General features: G+C 35.8%; 3 protein-coding genes across 5 annotated transcripts; 1 reads left to right on the forward strand and 2 right to left on the reverse strand.

Annotated features, from left to right (window-relative positions):
• Positions 1 to 8,416: 8,416 nt before the first annotated feature.
• Positions 8,417 to 12,860, reverse strand: LOC126848792 (uncharacterized). Its single transcript, XM_050590002.1, has one exon. The coding sequence runs from the start codon at positions 10,396 to 10,398 to the stop codon at positions 9,580 to 9,582; it is 819 nt and encodes a 272-aa protein (XP_050445959.1). The 5' UTR covers positions 10,399 to 12,860; the 3' UTR covers positions 8,417 to 9,579.
• Positions 12,861 to 12,984: 124 nt separating this feature from the next.
• Positions 12,985 to 16,685, reverse strand: LOC126848752 (ribokinase-like). 3 transcript variants are annotated; one of them, XM_050589913.1, is made up of 9 exons: positions 16,424 to 16,673; positions 15,972 to 16,125; positions 15,411 to 15,543; positions 15,059 to 15,185; positions 14,692 to 14,853; positions 14,329 to 14,420; positions 14,010 to 14,198; positions 13,358 to 13,516; positions 12,985 to 13,185 (listed from the first exon to the last, which is right to left on the reverse strand). In XM_050589913.1, exons 2-9 carry the CDS (start codon positions 16,019 to 16,021, stop codon positions 13,129 to 13,131), a joined length of 969 nt encoding a protein of 322 aa, XP_050445870.1. In that variant the 5' UTR covers positions 16,022 to 16,125; positions 16,424 to 16,673; the 3' UTR covers positions 12,985 to 13,128. The 3 variants fall into 3 exon arrangements, with proteins under 3 accessions (XP_050445870.1, XP_050445880.1, XP_050445860.1); XM_050589923.1 differs by having other exon boundaries at positions 14,022 to 14,198; positions 15,972 to 16,685; XM_050589903.1 differs by having other exon boundaries at positions 15,972 to 16,673.
• A 1,531-nt stretch (positions 16,686 to 18,216) lies between these two features.
• LOC126848825 (acyl-protein thioesterase 1) lies at positions 18,217 to 21,591 on the forward strand. Its single transcript, XM_050590067.1, has 7 exons — positions 18,217 to 18,396; positions 18,842 to 18,873; positions 18,958 to 19,023; positions 19,150 to 19,197; positions 19,301 to 19,547; positions 19,617 to 19,781; positions 19,868 to 21,591. The coding sequence occupies exons 1-7, from the start codon at positions 18,217 to 18,219 to the stop codon at positions 19,913 to 19,915; spliced, it is 786 nt and encodes a 261-aa protein (XP_050446024.1). The 3' UTR covers positions 19,916 to 21,591.
• The last annotated feature ends 44 nt before the right edge of the window (positions 21,592 to 21,635 follow it).

Here is a 21,635-nt window from a genome sequence, read left to right on the forward strand (position 1 = left end):
AACCGTCGACCTTTATCGTGCTCTTTTCAGGATTAAACGCCGAATGCACAAACCCCTCGATGTACGAGGTTCTCGTGAAATCTCGCGATTCTTCACTTCCGGCGCTTTGTTTCCTCTCTACCTACCTTCTGCCTACCGCCACCGAGGATACCGAATTCTCCCGATGCCGGCCGCCGTCGGTTCGCGAGCCACGGCGGTGAAACCGCTCAAAGCTATTTTCTAATTTTTTTTCCAACCCTCACCCCCTCCCCAATTCCCATGCTTCTACCGGTCTGACCGCCGCCGTGGCGTTTAACGTCCCGACGGAAGTCGGGAGGCAGGCATCAAGGTAAAAGATCGTCATGCACCATCATCCGAAACTCTCTTGAATATTTTCGCAGAATAAAAAGAGGAAAAATGTTGTGGGGGCCGAAGTGTGCGCGCGGAGAACGACGAGGACGGATGAACGGAGGTTGAAGAGAAGAGGAACGAGGGTGGTTGACGAGAAGGGGGGGGAGAGGAGGGGGAGAAGGGGGCAAGAGGGGGAGATTGGTTAACGGCGAGGGAGGAGGGGTGTTAGCCGGGGCGGAGACGGTGCATTACGACCGGGACAGGGCATGGCATGGCTAGCTCAGGAAAGTACAGGATGCGAGGGTAGAGAAGGGAGTGTGAGGGACGGTGGCGTGGTGATGCAGGAGGGTACATGCGGGAGGAGGGCGGTTGCCCCAGTAAAAATCGATCCTCCCCACTCTTTTCCTACTTTTTCCCCTAGAGAGGTTTGCTACCACGAGAGGATGAGGTAGAGGAGGAGGAAGAGGAGGAGGAGGAAGAGGAGGAAGAGGGTGACTGTGCACGGGGGTCTCGTGGGGGTTATACCTACTACCGTCGCGTCTGTCTCTGTATATCCACATCTCCGGATCTTCGCGAACGTGTATACATGTGTATGCATCTGTGTGCGCGCGCGCCGATGGGAAAGGGACGGGGAGGGGTAAGGGAGGAAAGAGGAGGCAGACAGGCGCATGTGGGTGCACGTGGATAGATACGCGGTGCGATCGTGTGAGGGTGTGATTGAGCGGATTTTTCGCGGGTGTTCGTGGGGCACTGCCCGTGTAAAGCGCGAGCGCATCGCACGTGTGTTTGTGCTTTCGTGCTATGTGTGCGCGCGCGCCTTGGACAGTTTTTTTTCGCGAGGTCTCCGCTTGTGTGGGTCCACGTGGCTGCGGCGGTTTCCGTGCGCGTACAGTGCGCCTCATTGACAGCAGGAAACGCCCTGCTATCACGAAGCCACGGCTAAAATCGGTATAATTTTGGTACGAGATTACAATTTTTCGTAACTGTACACACGGCAAAATATATTTTGCCTCGCATAAATCTATTGTAATAAATAAATAAAAGATATATACATATTTCCTTGCGTCTTATTATCCTTGAATCTAAACACAGCGAATCTATAATTTTCAATCTTACACTCTGCACCGATTATTGTGTGAACTTTAGTCGTAAAAAAAAAAAAAAACAAGCAGACCAAATATTTTTTCATTAATTACGTAAGAAAATATTACCATAAAAAATCATTCTAATAGAAATAATAAATAAATGATAAAGTTCGTATATTATAAAGATATATTCATACATTACATTAGCGTCAAAAAGCTTTCAGATAGTTATATAACAAACTTAAATAAATATATTAATTATAAACTTATAAAAAAATAACATAAACTTATATTAATTAATATAAACTTATAAAAAATTCTGAAATTTTAAACTTTTAATATTTTACGTAATGCGAATAGTAATGCATTGTTAAGTCAAGAAAAAAGAAATTGCTGAGAGATTTCAGGCGATATGGTTTATTCGTTATCGAACGCATACGAGCAGCGAAAATTCTGATAAACGTTACTCCGATACGCGTTAAGACTGTTATTTAATCCCATGAAATTCTTCTCCGTGAGCTTTCGTTCCGCTATCAAATAGAGGCAAAGTCTAATTTCATTCTGCAAAATTGGCTTACTGGATTATCTTAGAAAATATCAATTAGAAAGTGATGCATATGCGCATGAAAAAAAATAAGATGACGAAAACAAAAATAAAACTTACTTTTGATATATATCGGAAGATGAATTTCTTTATGTAATAATATACTAAAGATTATTCTTTTATTATCCTAGTAAAAAATGTAATGGAATAATAAAATTAACAAAAAGCAAAATTGACAAGTCGGATAAGACTTGTCAGTACGTATAATATCATATTAATACGTTCGCAATTATTTGTCTGTGTAACATTACATTTTAAATGAACATTATATTTGTGTCGGGTTGTTCTACAAAAAGGTGCGAAAAACTTTGGGTGGCAGAACGAGATAAGGGAGGGACGGCCGCTCTCTCGTTTCGGTCGCGCGTTCCTCCTAAATTCTAAATTTTTCAGAGCGTCACAGCGCGATATATCCGACAATCGTGCGCACTGTACGCCCGCGGGATCGCATGTATCGGTGCACCCCCATCATCCCCGTGCGGTCTCGCGCGCGCACTCTTTCGCGTCTTGGTATACGTATCCGAGGCAACGCCGCCTCCGCCGTCGCGGCGCTTCTGTCGTCCGCTGCAACGATGAAAAATTACCCAGAAGCAGCGAAAAAGAGAGGAATAGCAAGGGAGAATGAAGAGAGAAGAAAGAAGAGGAGAGAAAGAAAGAGAAGGAAAAAGGCCAAGCGAGAGAAGGGTTGAGGATGAGAACGCAGAACAAAGAGAGAGAGAGAGAGAAAGAGAGAGAGAGAGAGAGAGAGAGAGGGTCGGAAGAGAGAGAAAAAGAGAGAAGGAACGAGCCGGTCGCTTTTTTCTCTAGACCCCGAGCCCGTCGTCTAGCGCCGAGTTCGCGAGCCTGACAGACAGCTGCAGCGGAGCCCTGATATATCGACCGGGCCACCTAACCAACTACCCGCACTCACTATTATACACCTGCCCCACATGCACGCGCAGACACACGTATATGTGCACGCGCACTCACGCCGGCAGACATGGGGCTGGCGTGTACGAAAAAAAGGCGGCGCACCGACACCCTCCACCTCTCTTTTTCTCTCTCTCTCTCTCTCTTTTTCTTTCTCGCTCTTTGCGCTTTTGCTCTTTCTCTCTCTTTCTCGGCTTCTCTCGTTTTCCTCTTCTCCCCTCATCCAATCCCTCACTTCTTCCTCGCCGCCGCTCTGTCTTCGTTCGCCTTCCTCTCCTGTAGAAAAGGGTGGTTGCTAGAGCGAAAAAGAGGAGCCTCCCGTAAGGGGTGAAGGGGTTAGGGACGAACATTCGGACAGGGGGAAGAGGGGGTAGGGGCGCCACCACCAACGGGGGTGGACAAGACGAGCGGTGGGTGCAGCGAACGGAGCCCAGTCAGCTCCAGGATAATTAGATCCTTTACAGGTTACCAATGATTGATAGTCTTCGAAATACGTACCTCACCCTCTCTCTCTCTCTCTCTTTCTCTTCCTCTCTCCGATTTCCGCGCCAGGTATCCTTCCACAGGCACACGTGGACGTTCCACGAATATACATGCACACACCCTTCCATATATCTATGAAGCTTCGTGCATAGAACGAAATACGCGCGCTCGTCAGGGAGGGTTTGGATGTACACGATAAATACGAAATCCCTTCAGCCGATTACGTCCTACTGAGCTTTGCCTGGGTCGCGACCCTCTGTAGCCTCTATATCGTTGCTTGGGAAAAAAAAAAAGTTCCGCGTCGGTCGCATCGCCCGCCGATTCTGGTTCGATTCTTGTGCCGTCGATTTGTCGATGATCCGCGTGATTGCCGTAACTCTTGAATCATCGATGCTCATCCCCAACAAACGAGTTTGAAGATCAGATTTCGGAAACAAAATGCATATTCGGGTTGTTCAACTCTAAAACAGGTAAAAGTAAATGTAATAGAAAAGAAAGTGATGCAACTTTTCCAAAGTATCCATCCTATGTTTTAGAGTTATATATATATATATATATATATATATATATATATATATATATATATATAAGAATTTAATATAATTTTCTCAAACATGTATAGGATTGTGATTTTATTTTGGTAAATTTTGAAAATTCCATATTTTAGAAAAATCGACAATAATATTAAAATGATCGATAAAGCTCACCTTTATAATGAGCGACCATTCATATGCTGTAGAGCGTTATGTCAATTAAAAATTTTTCCGGCTGACTCTGTAAAAGTTTAATCCGGCAACAATCGCGATATTTTGCGATACTTTTTTTTACAAAGGCACATCCTACGCACATACGTATTATCTCGATCTCAAAAACTTCTTATTCAATTTAAACTTCTTATTCGATTTTTAAATTTCGATTTTTTGATGTCAGTCGATACCTTTATCTAACTGGGGCCGTTCAATTTCTTTGCCATTGACGTCAACTGTATATTCTTGCATTCTACTTTCGCTTTCATAACATCAATAAATATCGAAAAAAATTGTCGTAATTTCGACCGTTTGACGTCAAGCATATATAATATTTTGTTCCGTATTAGAGCCAGTATGAGGAGCCGCGATGTTAATTGGATCAAGAAACGGTCAAAACAATGGAGGAAACAACGAGACTAGAGAAAAAGAACGTTACTTCTGCTGTACGAGCAATAACAAAAAATGCGAAATTAAATCCCACTGCGGTACGTGCCGCTGTAAGCCCGGGCGCGACACATGTAACGTCGGCTAAAGAATTAATATCAAAAACACCGTCCAAACGCGAAGGAATGCATGTATTTGTAGGAAATTAAAAACGACATGAAAGTGTGTGCGGCCCTACTTCTTGTCCTTTTTGTTTCCACGCTATGAAATTAAGCAAGATGTTCCGACAAATTAATTCTGGCTTCTAAATAAAATTAAATTCAGAATTTTTTGACAAGATTCTTTCGGCAAAGTTTTGTTTATTAGCGTATAAGAGAAGAGATATAATGCAATATAAATATTTTATATATTCCAATAAAATCATCCATTTTTATTTGACGGTATCGGATGAAAAAGAATATTGTAACTGTTCAGCTATAATTTTTCAGGGCAGTTACAGCTACAGAAATGTATTTAGACAAGAAGACAGGAATGTAAAGTTTGACTCTAATATAATGTATAAATTACCATTTAAATTACATTTAGTAATCGATAAAATATTATGCCAAAAATATATAGTTCTCGTTATATTCTCGTGTAGCTTGTCCAAACACTTTTTTTCCAAAAAAATAAAAACGTACGAAACATACTAGTTTTCAAAACAATACACTTTTTATATGTGCAATTTTTTCAGTCTATTTTTTCCAGTCTATAACGAGCGAAAGATTGTCGCAAAATATTTTCGCTCAAGAATGCAATTGTGTAATATTTCTCATCGATGTCGTCAAACTATTCCAGCAATAATATCACCTATAATCTAATTATTCGTAAATTCATTTCAACAGCAGCTAATTCCTCTCCAAATTTCGTTATATTATAACTCTTTTTATCATTTATTTCCCATATTTATACATCAGTAAGGATTTTTTTTTATTACTCTTTGGACTTTAAATAAAAAAATTAATCCCTTTAATATATATATATATATATATATATATATATATATATATATATAAACTATATTAATATATATACTCGGTACTTATGACGTTTATCGATATGTCGTAAACAAAGTCAACAACTTTCGTTATCGCGTGCAAAAACCGTTATTACCCGCGTATTGCGTAGAGGCCTACTTGTGATGTGTAATACTTTTCCACGAGCTCGCGGTGACCTTCTCACTGACTTTAGCATACAAATCAGAAGAGACTGTGGGACATCCCTCGGAATATCTTATCACCTGTTAATATCTCGCTAACTCGGCTCCACGCAACTGTCGTCCCACGCAAATGTCAGTGGACGACGGTATAGTGACTTTGACGATTGCTGATGCAGAGAGACGTGCCGTTGGTAGCTAGATCTTAAAGGATCGTCTTTCGTATAATGTGACTCGCTCGTTAAACCGGCTGTACCGGCAACTTTTTCAATTCCGAAATTCCGAACACACATAAGGAGAAAAATATTAAAATCACATTATATGCCAATTTTAGGCGCATCACGCCCGAGATCAGGCGGACGCACAAAAAGTAGTAAATATAATGTCTTTTTATTGGCTTTCAATAAAACACGGCGCGCGTGTAATGCGCGCGTGACGTGTTTAATATTAAAATTTGCACTTTTGAAAGCGTCTGGCGCAAAAATAGAATAGCCAAAATTATCTCGAGACGAGTGTAAACTTGTGGTCGACCTCTCCAAGAATTTTATCGTAAATCATGTCACTTTCGATAGAATATTTTTTTCTTCTTATGTGAATCGTATGCGGAGCGTTTTACGAATCATCTGTCTGGGGACGAATGTGTTCTCATCTCAGTATGATCAAAGATTTATTATTAAAATCACAGTATGTTCTCGAAAAATTTGATATTTCCCATGCTCATTAATTTGCGCGGCGAAAGGAAAAAGAGATCGGCCATTGTTAACTGCCGCTTACACCGTGGAAAAGTTCGCTGGCGCAAAAAGCTCGCAAAAAACCGTTCCTATTCTTGCGAAGAAAATATAGGATTACACTTCATTATCTTGCTAAAGTGTAAAATGTACCGTCGGCGTCGCCGTAAGCCGATCGTTATACTTCAAGTATACATAAATATATTCCTGTAAATATATCCTTGTCGATATAAAACTGCGTCCACCATCAGCGCGCGAGACTATAAAATTCTTATTTTATAGGTTTACGCAAATTTTACAAATTTAAAGATCGTTGCTAAACTAATGAGAATTCGTGTATAAAATCAGATAATAAAATTCTATAAATTCTTTACAGTTCAGCTATTTTTACAAAGTTGTTTTTGCATAAAAATCGAAATTCGAGTTAAGTAATGCCGTCGTACATGCTCAAATTATAAGGCTGATAATGGTGATTAATTTCGGTACTTACGTCTAACACGCGAGACGATACTAGACATGAAATAACAGGTTACTAAAGGTTAACGGCACCTTAGACAAACTCGCAAACTCTACACCGCCCGAGTATTTCCTCCTGCCCGTTCAAATAAAGTTGCATCAAATTGCAACTTGGACAACTACGAATTGAAGATATAAATTTACCTATACGATATAATATTTGGACATTTGTTAAAAATAAAAAAAAATAAAATACTATTTTTATTTGCAAATCTATTTGCCGTGCGCTATATGCGCTTGTTCGGGTTAACTTCATTTGTAAATTCATTTGTCTTTCTTGACCACTATATTTCGCCTCTTTGCAGTTTTACCTTTTTTTTTCTCCCGCTATCGCTTCGTCGTCGTCGTCGTCGTCTTCACGATATCCTCGCGCAAAATATCAGTCGGCTGCCGAGGAGAGAGACTCGAGAAGATTTCTGTTAAAATTCAGCATTTCCACACGATGACACATCGGAAATTTTTGCAATATCTCAAACCGTGCGTCTTCCGTTAGTGAGATCTACCTCGCCTCCTTTACACGCTGCGAGATAGATCTTTCCTCTCCCTTAGTCCTTCGTGTTCCCTTTATCTCTGCATCGCGATGATGTTCAATAAAAGCCGCACGGGCCCCAATCTTGCACGGTCCACTCAGGGAAGTCCCTTGTCGAAAGATGCGTGTATACAAGGAATTTATCATGAATCACCGTGCAACGACACTACAGTCCGATGTACGTCAGAGCTGCCGGGTGTGAAGCAACATTGAGGATTCCACCTGCATAAGGAATAGGTATGTATGTATTCATCACAGACCGATCGCTGCTGTCTGGCTTCCTGATGCCGCGAGAAAGACAGCTTTACCCGCGGCAAATGTCTTCGTGGAAGATGCGGCGAATCTGACCGCTTACAAGGAGAAATCAAATCGATCATCGCAGAGAGGCGTTTGGAGACACAATCGCAGTCGACTAGCTTGAAGCTTGTGGTCACAAAACTATATGACTCATTTTTATATATGTTATATACATGTTGTATTTGTTTTATATATAAATCTGAAAAAAAAAGAGAACAAAGTATAAAATTAGAAAAAAATTGCAAAATTAGACATATGTAACAAAAAATATTACAAAACATCTTTTTTTTCCTTGCATTTTCACAAATCATTAAGAACTTTTCAATTATTTAGACAATTATTTCTTTTTAAGACCTTTTATTTCTTTTTAAATCTTGTCGCCAAATGTTTAATTTCGAAAATTGCAAAGATTAATATATTTTCGAAGCTTTAGATAAGTTGGTATAACAGAACTAAGGTCAAGCAATTTTTATGTTGCGCTGGATTTTGAGGGATTAAAGAATTATAGTTTTAGATATTTTTTCAGAATTTGGATAAATGATAGGAAGATCATCTATGAAAAGCACATAGAAAATACAAAATTAGAGAAACATTATTTTATTTTTTAATACTGTTTGTTTCCTCTTCTATCGATTCTATATAAGTAAAAAAGCAAATTTGCTAATTAAATTTGTAAATGCATCCCTATAGTTAATACCGATGCTCGATATTTTAGATTAATACTGTTCATATTTCTTATGAATACATACACACACACACACATACACATACATATATAAATGTATATATATTAATAGTGCATATAAAATGTACATAAAAAGACTGCAAAAATATTATCTGAGATTGTATAGAAAAATTACAAAGTTCCAACACTTATTTTGATCGACATGTACCATAAAAATATTAGTCACATTATCTTATTATTATGTAAGCCAATTATGCTGAATATGTAAATTCCAATTACACATTATGTCGCTGGAAATTATCTTGCTATGTATCCTCGTTCCTTCCGGCGCGAAATAAATAATATTATTTTCGATACATGAAAGAAGTCTTTGTACAATGCACATCGTTTTTGCGAAAAATAAATACATACATAGATAAATACTTAAATAAATAAATAAATAAATATAAATAAATAAATATAAATAAATAGATGCTGATGAGAATAAATAGATGATATGGTGTATACAATTTATGCAATAAACAGATAATGTGCGTCAATCGCGATAGGCATTTGTGATTCACTCGCAATCATTATCTATCTAAACGGCGCACGTGATGAATGCGCGATGATAATTACATTCGGATACGTGATACGTACACGTGCGATCGGATTTAACACTACCTTAGCGATTACGTTATGAATCGAGTACGTGTTTTATCACATTGTTTGGCAACAACATCGCAAAAACCAAGAGAATCTATAAATATCAAATGCATGCGATAGCGATTTCTTATTCCTATTTTAGACTGCACGGCATTACGCCATACTATACTTCTCCTATCGTTCGAACGTCAAACATTGAATAAATCTGTTAAATTCTTGGTACTCGCGCGTCACTAGAAGCAATGTTCAAACGAATTCTTATGCGAAAATAGAAAAAAAAAGGAAAAGAAAGATATGCATTCATTTATGGATTGTAGACGACGACAACGGGATGTCCCCCCTATTCAAGGACGCGCTCCATTTGATTCGGCTTGAAAAGATAGCCGCATCTTATCACCTCATCACGGCGAGTCGTCATCCTTCCTTGATCGTCCTCGTCGATATCAATCGTTGATAGGTAATTCTGATTCCACCACCGACAGACCGTTGTTGAGATCCTGAAGGGCACATACGCAACCCACGTAGATCTTCATCCTCTCTTCTTCTCCGTTGCCATACGACACTTTGATGTACCTATAGGTCTGTATGCAGCAGTAGCCGCCTGTGTCCTGGCAGCTGCTACCGGCGTGATTGCACTTGACGTGCTCGAGGTCCTTTGGCATCCGGGTGCCTCGGTTGTCGGGTATCAATTCCACAGTATAGTTGCAAATTGAGCTATTCTGCGCCTCCTTCACCTCTAGCTCGAAGGACGCGCGAAGACCGCCGCTCGTGCTGGTGTGGTGTAGCAACTCGAACTGCTTGTGCAGCCTGCTCATCTCTAGCTCCAACCTCTCCTGGTCGTTGATATTCTGATAGATTGGGCCGCCGTGTCTGTTGTGACGTTTCCCGCGGACGACATATTTCGTCGAGGCATCCTCGATAATGTCCTCTTGCCTGCCTATTTCATCCTTTCGCCGTAAGGATTCGGCATAATTCCTTAGATCATACACGTGTTTGTATCGACGAGACGGCAATATTCGCTCTTTGTATTTCGCGGGACGATCGAGTTCCATCTGTCTCCTGTAGGAATCTTGCTGGTACTCCAGATCATCCTCCAAGCGTCTTGACAAATCACGCGGCATCGATTCCTCAAAATTTGGATAATAATCTGGATGAGAATGATGATTGTGTCGTCGTCTCAGATTCCGACCTTGGACAACTGACGTGCTGACAACACAAGCGAAAAGAACAGGCAGGCACAATCTGACGCCGAATACTGCCATTATGTCAATTTGAAACTCGTTTGAAAATTAGATTCTGCAGAGGTCGGCACTCTTTGTCGCTGATGCAATCGCTTTATTAGCGGCTTCTTCTCTGTTAACAGCGTCGTTGGCGCCTTCAATTCAGGCACTTTCGATCTCTACCGAATTGCTTACGCAATCGTGATGAAGATATTGAAATTGAGGGATTATAACTCAAAGTCAATTCTTGCGCTTCCTCAAATGTTTGATTTTATAAAACGGTTTCTCTTCAAAGAATTTGATCTCTATCGAGTTTTCCTTGAGATTCGATAAGATCGAGACGGCGCGTGTTTCACCGTGAGATATTAAGAGATGCGAATACGCGATGCGTCAATATCTGATTGCAAATGTTCAGTTTCGACCAGTCGTTCGGCGAATCCTGTGACGTAAGTCCAAAATATTTCGACGAACTAGCTGTTTTATAGCCTGACTGTTTGCCGATATTGGTTCACTAGTCGAAGCTCGGTCAGTGCGACACTGACCAGCACAAGAGAGCCCCCGATGGTTTTGTGGATCTCCCCAGCGGACTTGGCGAGATTACACGATGCAATCGAATTGTTGGGAGAGTCTCTTGCAAGCCGAGAGACTTCGACTTCCGTTTCTCGTTCGTCTTCGGCTTCGTCTCGCTTAATGGTTTGCTCAAAACTGAGTATTCCCTGATCCCCGAAGGATTTTTTATCCTGCTCGCGAACGCGCACGTGGGTAGTGTTGCCCCACTTTAACGGGGGGGGCTTACGCGTGCCGGTACACGCGAAGACGTGTGACTAATCGCCCCCTCTCCTTTGTCCGCGTCTTGTCCGCAGCCCCTCGATACCGGGACCGAGGCCCCGGAGAGGAGAATCTTCATTTGCGCGATGCGGCGACTTTTTCTTCATCTTCTTCTTCTTCATCGAGAATATGCGCCCTCCTTCTTTTTGACGTCATCAGCTCTTCGTTTCCTTTCGACGGATCACCGCCACCACCGGTTCCCTTAACATGACATCGCTATTCGCCTCGGATGTCGACGTCATCAGCTCGGCGTTCACTTAAAGCGGAAAGACGAGATTGATTGGCTCGTACTTCGCAGAATCGCATCTTCAAACGGAATGTCCGGCAACTATCTTCTCTGTCTGTTCGCGATGGTGATGAGGACGGTTACGATTACGCTGTATGCACCGCAGACTTCGAGGAAGTTTTTACTTTGAAAGTAACGCAACGCCTTTCCCTTTTGACGTTTACGCGCGACACAATTTTCCCGCATTGACGTTCGCACCTGATCGACCTGAAGCCATGTGATTACTCTTTCATGGGAAAAGATTCCCAGTTAATCGATTACCGTCGTCGTTCTCCGAAACTCGATGTATTTCGCCGGATGAGACATGTTCGTGGAAGGTCGGGTACCTGAGGATCCCGATTACTGATCTTATCGCGGATGGAATTTTGAACTTCATTATTCGTGCGTCGATAAAAATTTTGAACCAACGGACAGGCGAAAAGTACCACTCATCCACCATCATCGCCGCCAAAAATATAAAAAAATCGCCACTTTCACATAAAAGTATTTGAAATGGCATTTACGCAAACATGCTTGCCCCTTCCACTCTCCCTTTCTTGAGTAATACCGTGCCGGGCTTTCTGCTTGCATGTCGCGTGAACCAGTTGAGGTGGAATCATCAGGTACTCATGGGGTTCCCAGACGTGCCCGCTTTTTTTTTTCTTTTAGAAGAACGCGTGTCTCGTGTGAAAGCGCTCCTGAAAATGCTTTTTTTATTCTAACTTCTACTATTATTTACTATTATTTTTTTCATCAAGTGTATGCACGCGGATATGTTTAGATGCAAAAAAACCCTTAAAATTTTAAGTGTATAGTCCTAATTCATTCGTTATCCGTAGAAGCGTGTATCATGAAAATTAAATTTTATAATCATCACATATAATGTAGTTTAAATACATTTTCTGATCTTTGGAATATCTTATATAATATCGAATTTATATCTATTTCTTTACTCGTTTATTATTTCTTTATGATTTGTTTTTTTACTTTATTTCTCTTAATCCATTTTTATATTTTTTTTAATTGTATGTGTGTTATTTTATTAAATTTTTTATGGAAAACTCTCTTGATCGTTTAACAAATAAAAATAAACATTCTTCATGCAAAAAAATTAGAAGATATATATTAAAGTTATTAAATCGAAATGCATTAAATTTTTTTTTATATTCTGTTTTCGACATTTAATTATAATGCCAGATTATCGTACCGGTATGGAAATACAAAGAGAGAGCAAGAAAAGTATGTATATAATATGACTCAACAATTTGCAAATTAGAAATTTAATTTCTAGAAATAGATATAAGTTTCTTTCAAACTTGTGCGCACTTTTTGCAAGATTGATGTAAAGTTTTTGCAATTTGTTTACATTATGTTTGCGACATGTTTACATTATGTTAATGTTGTTGTTGTTGTTTGTTTAATCATGTCTTCGAATTCTTGTGCACGAATCCTCCATTCGCGACGACTGCAAAAAATTGCTATATTCGTCGACGATATTGCAAAAAATTACGCAGAGGAGTTCAACGATGGACCGGTTTTCCAAACGATTGAAAGTGATTTATTTCCTGTATATATATATTATTGAACAAATAAGACATGTATATAGGGTAATTCGTCTTTCGATTCTATATACGAAAGACATTCTCTTAATTTTAATACCATCGATTTAATTCGCTTCATTAATTCTGCATTATGATGTAATTGACGCTATTTTTAAGTATTCCGGATTTTGGGATCTAGAATATATATGTATACTTCTTATACGCACAATGTATTTTTTAAATTACTTTATTCCTCCAAAACATCTTATTTAAGAAGAGTTTTTAAAGGAATAAAATATAAAGTCTCTACATGTTAAAACACTTTATAGTTTATACTCTTCACTTTCATTTATATTAATAAATCTACCGAGAGATCGCTTCTTGTTGGAAAACTTGCGTGTGTGCCGAATTTAAGGACGGATTGCGTGGCGACTACGCAAGATCTTCTGATGCATTCATCCATTGATAGCTGCGGATGATAAGCCTTGAAATATGCCAGTGCGCCCAAAAATGCATCCCCAGCACCCTATCGCATATAATTACACTTAGTTGGCTGGACGCAATTCCATCTTAAATGCGTGTACACCATTAAGTGAATCACTAAAGTGAATCAGCGGTTAGATTAATTCCGGAAATTGACCGGTTATTGGCTCAAAAAGTTAAGAACGGAAGCGTGTCGTCACACGCTTTCACCTTTTAACTGTATGATTTCATAACATTAAAAGCAATCAAGAATGGTATGTCAATTCACATGATCTATATACATAAATGGAAAGTATAGATCGAACAATAGAAGAAGACAGAAGAACAACGGAAGAATAGAAAAATTCGCGAGATATGACTTATAGCACATGTCCCAAAACCACCTTCACACGTTTTTCATTCTAGCAAATTATAATATTTAAAAAATGTTTCTTAAAGAAATCTCGAATTTCATTGAGCCTAATGAATTCTAGATCCGCGTGTAAGATCTCCGCGACTACAATAGTTCTGCGACACTGTGTATACGCGATACATACGGTAGTATCTACCGGGTGAACTTCGGTGGTAGGAATCCGTGTGACGTTTCTATTCGTTTTCGACGCATATACAGCTCCCAGCGGCCCGAGAGTAAGAATAATCTCATTGCATCCCTTAGCCAGAAGCTTATCCACGACTTTCTGTACATTTGACAAGTCTATGGGTTGAATGCCCGTCATAACTTCCGCCTGCAAAAGCGTAATGGTACCCTTTTTTTCACGCGTCAAATATTACATTCAATTAATTTTTGCACGACACGTGTTGTTAAAAGATCGTCTTCTAATCGAGATTAATACCAATTGTTCATTTTCAACATACCTCAGTCTCATTGACACAAAAAATATCACATAGGTTCAGAATTTTCGGATCAAAATTTTCCAGCGCGGGCGCCCCGTTGACAATCGAAAGTCCTATCATGTTATGCTCAGGTGAAAATGTTTATCTATAGCTCAGAGCCACGATATCACAAGTTGAAACAATACATCTGGCTTTTACAGGAAAAGGAAATTGCTTGCACTTGAAAGATAATGCATTTTACATATATAAATTTTAATATAATAATTATGCAATAGTTTATACAGTAATGTTTTACAAGCTCGCTTTTTTTAAGACTTACGATAATTTGGCTCAGAGATATAGCTATATTACTATTTATAAGAAAAGAATAAAAAAAAAACAAACCGTGACCCCGATGTAATTTTAACACATGCAGCGTGGTTTCCAGCGGAATTTCGAATTGGCATAATAAAACGCTAGCGCTCTTAATCACATCAACAGCAGAATCCGCGTATTCCGGAGTTAAGGATTCATTTGCACCTAACACGATAACGATACTATTCTCCCCTGTGAACATTATTCGAATGACACCGAGATTATTTCGGCAACGAAAGTATGAGGGATTATTTTAACGAGAAGTTTAATTAATGTCATTACTCTTTCAGATTCTCTGCAATTAATCTCAAAATTATCAAACATTTATAATTTTAATTTGCGAAAAATTAAACATTCTAAAAGAACCTAACATATTTAACAATATTATAGAACATACCATTTTCAGCAACAGTAATGTGAGCAATACCACTATGTTTATCTTTTTGTATCTTGACATGAGATATGTCTACATTTTCCTTTCTTAAAATTTCTAAATATTCCTGAGCAAATGTGTCAGAACCCAACTGTGTGATAAGATAAAAAAACTATAATATAATATTACATATTTTGTGAAATATAATATTGTAAAAAGAATTATCTATATGATTAATTGTAGAGAAATTATATTATTAAATATTACTGACTAAGAAACATAAATATGATATTAAATATTTTTAAAAGATTATATTAGATACGAAAGTAATAAATTATAGATAATTTTGTCTAAAAAAATAAATGCATTTATGTACTGAAGCAATAAGTGCTGTAGATCCACCGAGTTTAGCAGCTGCCATGCATTGATTAGCACCTTTACCACCATATTTCTTTTCAAATCTAGTTCCAATTGTTGTTTCGCCAGGTTTAGGCAATCGTGGAGAGAAACTAAAAAATAATAATGTTTAGAGGAAAACCATGTAAAATCTATATAATCATATATATAATTCATCTTATAAATATTTAATAATATATCTATAATTATTAATTATAATTGCATTATAATTTATTTATAATTATATTTATAAATATAATATATATATATATATATATATATATATATATATATATATATATTGCCCTTTTATAATTATAACATAAAATATATGTTTAATAAAATTAATGATTAATGTAAACTTTGATATATCAGAAACATTTTTTTTTACATACTTGTTAATTATATGTATTATGTACTGTGCGACTATATCCAATGTTATCTATAATCAAATTATAATGCAATTATAACTAATAATTGTAGATGTGCTGTTAATCATCTGTAAAGCAATACTAATTTTTGTCAAAATATCTTTACTCACCAAGTAAAATCAATCATACACGACCCGACAACAACAATTTTTGGTGTCATATCAATTATTTTATAGTTTCTTTTTATATAATATATTTTAATAGTAAACTTTTAAACTGTGTATTGGAACAGGTGTTCTCAAAGTATTTCAACAGTGATTATTCCTATGCAAAATTGTGGCAGAGTTAACTATACAGATATCAGAAACGAATGACTCGCGTTATCACTGTTTATCATCTGACGAACCAATGAATTTCAAGAACTGTTATCAGTTAAAAAAATATTTCTTTTTGTATCTCTATCTTACTGTGCATGTAATCTATAAATGCGTAAATACAAATGTGAGCATAATAATGATGCAAATCGAAAAGCAAAACAAAAGGAATGCTACAAACACGTGAATTAATTTGAACCGCCGCTATTATAGCAAAAAAAAAATGCATTATTTACTGCAATGTTTACCTTGACGAGAACAGGTTAGTTTTTACGTTTATTATATTAAAATAAAGTATATGTTTAAAGGAGGAGAGCAGAGGAGGGGGAAAGGACGCTTATCGAGGCTTCGCATCTTACTAATAAATAAAGATTGATAATCACTATATAAATTTTACAATCAAACACCAGTATGTGTACACCGAAAATATATTTAAATGGTATTGTGCATTGTCATACGTTACGAAGAACAATAGATGCGAAAGTGTAATGTAATTATAGAATAGATCGCAATCGCTTTCGCCATATTGTATACAGATATTAAAAATCCGATGCATTACATAAAAGTCCAAAACTACCATGTCCTTTTGAGCTATCCCATACAGCTGTTTATGTATGTATAGTAATTATAAACAACTATAATCTAAACGCGTTTGTATGTGAATAGACAGTAGTTTGACAATTTGTTTTTTGAGTAAATTCGATTTTGTTAAGTGAATGTTGAATCTGATTTGAATCTTCCGCTTTCGAGGGCGGAAGATACGTCATGATTGTGAGGTATAATTCAAAAAGATAAGTAATATCTTTAGGTGATTTTTAAATGATTCGTGTAATTCATTATTACTTATTTTAAGTTAATAGAACTATGCGAATCCGTCTGATCGATTTTTTTTATAGATCGCAGATTTCATTCGCAAATCGAAATTTTCAGTTTCGATTACGGACTGCTTTCAAATTGACATGCGAACAGACAGATAATTTTGCAGATCTAAAAATAAGACTAATATATTACTTTTTAGACAAAAGTATCAAATGTTAATGAATTACTCTCGATTGCCAGAGAGATAAGGATTTCTACGAAATTCATTGTGAAATCGATAAATCGTCGTAAACGTCATTAAAAATATATAGAGCTATGGGCAATTTGCCGTTTAGAGGTTCGTGTCTCAAGAAAAAGGTGCAACGCTATATTTTCCAATCATTTACATAAAAAAATCGAGAGATTATTCATGCGAATATTTCTAACATTGAAATTTTACTTCATTTTTATGCAGGGTTGGGTAAGTTAATTTTTCTTAACTAAGTTAAGTTCAAATAAATTAATGGCCCAAAAATTAATTAAATTTACGTTAAAAGTTACTTAAATAAAAATTAACTCAGTTAAAGTTAAAAGTTAAAAAATGATTAACTTATTAAAAGTTAAAATTTTCTATCCAACAACAAATCGACACAAACTTGTTCAATAAACTTGTTGTACGAGAAATGAAATATTCGCATTATGATATCAATCATTTTCATATGACTTTAACATATTGAAATTATTTGAACTTGAATAAGAAAATTAATAAATTAACATTACTTAATGTAAAAAAAACTTAAGTTAAAAATTAACGTTTAAAATTAACTAAGTTAAAGTTAATTAAATTATTAAGTTAAGTTAAAAGTTATTAACTTTCAAACTTTTTAACTTAACTTTTAACTGTTTAACTAATAATTATTATCCAACCCTGAATTTATGTTATGAACTTTGATTCTAACTTATGTCAAAGATGAATTGTCAAAAATCACGAAGGTTAAAAATCATTGGAAAAATACAAAAAATGCCGCACTTAATATATTTATATATGTACGCGAATGTGCTTGTAATGCAACTGTCCTCTTCATCTACTTGTTCCATAAATTTTCTCCTAAGATGCGTTCGAAAATTCTACTCGTACAGTAAAGTAGTGTTTGATTGACCAATCAGGACAAAAGGAGCAAAGATTTCTTTATCGGAATAGAATTTTCGAACACACTTCTACCTCCTACTATCTACTTCTACTATGAAAACTCAATGTAGAGCGAGGAGAGAGGAATCATATCTCTTTCTTCCGTTAGTCTATATTTACGGTTTTTACGAAATTGTTACACACAATTATTTGGACTTGTGTTCCAGACCAAAAAAAAAGCAAGAAATGACGAGCCCAGTCATAATTTCGGCCACGACTAAGCACACAGCAACGGTAGATATCATCTTGGATAACGGCTGTTTATTTGGTTATACAATGATGGTTCTAATTGATCATAAGTGAATTATTCCCATATGATGTGTATATAATTCTTACGATTGTGACTCTTTCCTCCGTAGAATTTTCTTATTGACTAAACGTTATCTCGATATTTCTCGGTGAATTATTCATTCTTTTTTATTCATTCATTTTTTTTTTTTTTAATGATTGTCTCTGTAAAATATGAAAATTATTAGCAGAAATAATCACTAATTTTTTTGCAACGAAATCTTATCATTAGTTCTCTGCATTCTCAAGATTACCTTGAATGATGTATGTCTATTAGCAACTTGTTTTATAGGCAGCGAATGTTCAAGATTTCAAATATTTTTGAAAATATTTCTCTGAGTGAAACTGTATATATCACTTTATTCTGTACTAAGAAATATATGTGTTTCAGTTAATATTTTTCCATGGATTGGGCGATACAGGGTAAGTTCTTAGTTGTAATATACGAGCATATATTGTTACAACAATATAATTTTGTTAATATTTAACATATATTATTATTTTTAGACATGGGTGGGCTAGTTCAATGGGCGCTATACGATCCCCTCACATCAAAGTTATTTGTCCTACTGCGTATGTATGATTGCAAATATCTTTTAATAAATTATAATTACTGAAAGATATTATAATTGCTTGAAAGATATAAATTAATATAATCATTATAATAATATTTTAATAAAATTATTCCAATTGTTTCAGACCTACAATGCCAGTGACACTTAATACAGGGTTTAGAATGCCTTCTTGGTAACTTTAAAATTAACAACTTCTGCTAAGAATATTATATTTTCAAAGGCAATAAGTTGCTATATTTATCACATGATTACTGAAATATATGCTGTGAATTTAGGTTTGATCTTCGATCTCTGGACTCTAGTGCCCCAGAGGATGAAGAAGGTATACGTAAAGCTGCTGAAACAGTTCACTCGTTAATAGCAGAAGAGGTTGCTGCTGGGATACCTACTACACGCATCGTTCTTGGAGGATTTAGTCAAGGTGGAGCACTAGCTATGTACAGTGCCCTTACATTCCCAGAGCCTTTAGCTGGTATCATAGCTTTATCTGCATGGCTTCCTTTACGTCAAAAATTTCCAGCGGTAAATATAAAATGTTGCATTATATACACAGTATTTATACACAGAATTATAATATTGAATTATTTTCAGGAAGCAATAGGCAATAAAAACACTCCATTGTTACAATGTCACGGCGACTGTGATCCAATAGTGCCATATAGATGGGGTCAAATGACAGCATCTCTTCTGAAACAATTCATGACACAGGCAGAATTTAAAACTTACAGAGGAATGATGCATACGTCTTCCGAGGAGGTAAGAAAACTTTGATTGAGAAAGATATTTATCAAATCTCAAATGTAATTTATATTTTTCTTTCATAATTTTTATTGTTTTCACAGGAAATGCGTGATGTAAAGAAATTCATCGAGAAGGTATTGAAGCCGTAATAGATCGAATGAAACATGCATTGATATTTTAATGGCTACCTTCTAATTGTAGCATCTAATTGTACATTATACTGAAATTATTCCAATTTTGCAATTATTTAAATTTACATAAGTTACATGAACTTCAAAGACATTAAGTAGAAAATGATTAAAAATCTTCCGAGATATGAGAAAGATGCAGTACTATATAAGAAAAAAAATACGTTTTAGAGAGATATACTTATTTACGATCTCTATAATTTATATCTATATATTCAAATATCAATAATCTAGTATACCAAAGCGTTCATGTAGCAATATTACAAATTAACCCATGTGGTTCTTAATCTTTTTAGAATGCATCTAAAATTTATAAAACTTTTTATTTTAAAAATTATTTTAAAATTTTTTATATATATATATATATATATATATATTTATGACATCTACACACACGCACACATATATACACACACACACACACATATACAAAGTGAGGCATCTAAAACTATTGGCGATAGAAAAAAATGCATCAGATCAATTTTGCACCTACAAAAAACTATTGATATCAGATTATGTTCTTCTTAAAATCAAGTAAAATTGATCTGATCCATTTTTTTCTATCACTAAAAGCAGTTGAATTATTCAGATGGTTTGTTTTAGATGCCTCACCCTGTATATGTCAATACAAATATAAAAATATTTATTTATAAGATCCACATTGACATAATATATCATTGAAAGATAATAATACAAAAATGATTAATGTTTTATTCATTTTTAGTCTGCGAGAATAGCAATTAATTTACACATAACTTTGTGTTAGATTTAAAATAACATTTAAGTTAGACTAGAGAGGCAAAGAGCTTTTTGTATCAGCTTTTTTGTCGAAACTTCCATTCTTCTGCGCCTATATGTTCAGATAAACCTTGTTTGAATACAAACAAAATACGTCCAAAAAGCACTTAAATAATTCATGTATTTGGAGCAGTTGTGAACATTCTGCATTTAAATTTCTATTTCGCGTGCGATTTAAAAATGAAATGCTAAGGAATAATTTTTGTAGTTTGTATTATCTAGAAGATAGCGACACAAAAGTGTAGTCTGTGATTACACATTGTATTGTCAAAACCTATCAATTTATACCTAATATATATAAATCAGGATTCCCTAAACTAGCGCAATTTGATCTAAATCTTTAAAAAATATATAAATTATGAACAATTGAGTAATATTTGCAAAAATTTGCATAGTTTCAGAAATATATTATTTCAATATACATATTATTATTATTATATACATATTATTATATATGCTTATGATTTAATTATGTTGTAGTTATGATGAAGCAATTATAACTTCTTAAAAAAATAGCAAGATCGATTTTAGATTGTGAACTAATTTAAGTTTGGGAAATCCTGTGATACGTACTCCTAGTAAATATGGTATTAATACATTACACAAAATTATATGCTAATGTATATAAAATTATAACATTTTCGGCTGATTTTGTTATTGGTACTAACATACACTCCACTAGACAAATAATAAGTAAATAAAGAACAATAAGCTCCAAATATTTTTCATGAGCTTTCTTTAGAAATATACTTTATATAGTTAGCGGCAAATAGAGCATTAGTTTGTAAGTTGTGTAACATTTCATCTACATAAATAAAGTGTATAAATTTCTTCCTTAATTATATAATTACGAAAATAATAAAGCTGCACCGATATCTAGATA

Source organism: Cataglyphis hispanica, chromosome 1 (genome assembly GCF_021464435.1).
Source record: "Cataglyphis hispanica isolate Lineage 1 chromosome 1, ULB_Chis1_1.0, whole genome shotgun sequence".
NCBI classification, from domain to species: domain Eukaryota; kingdom Metazoa; phylum Arthropoda; class Insecta; order Hymenoptera; family Formicidae; genus Cataglyphis; species Cataglyphis hispanica.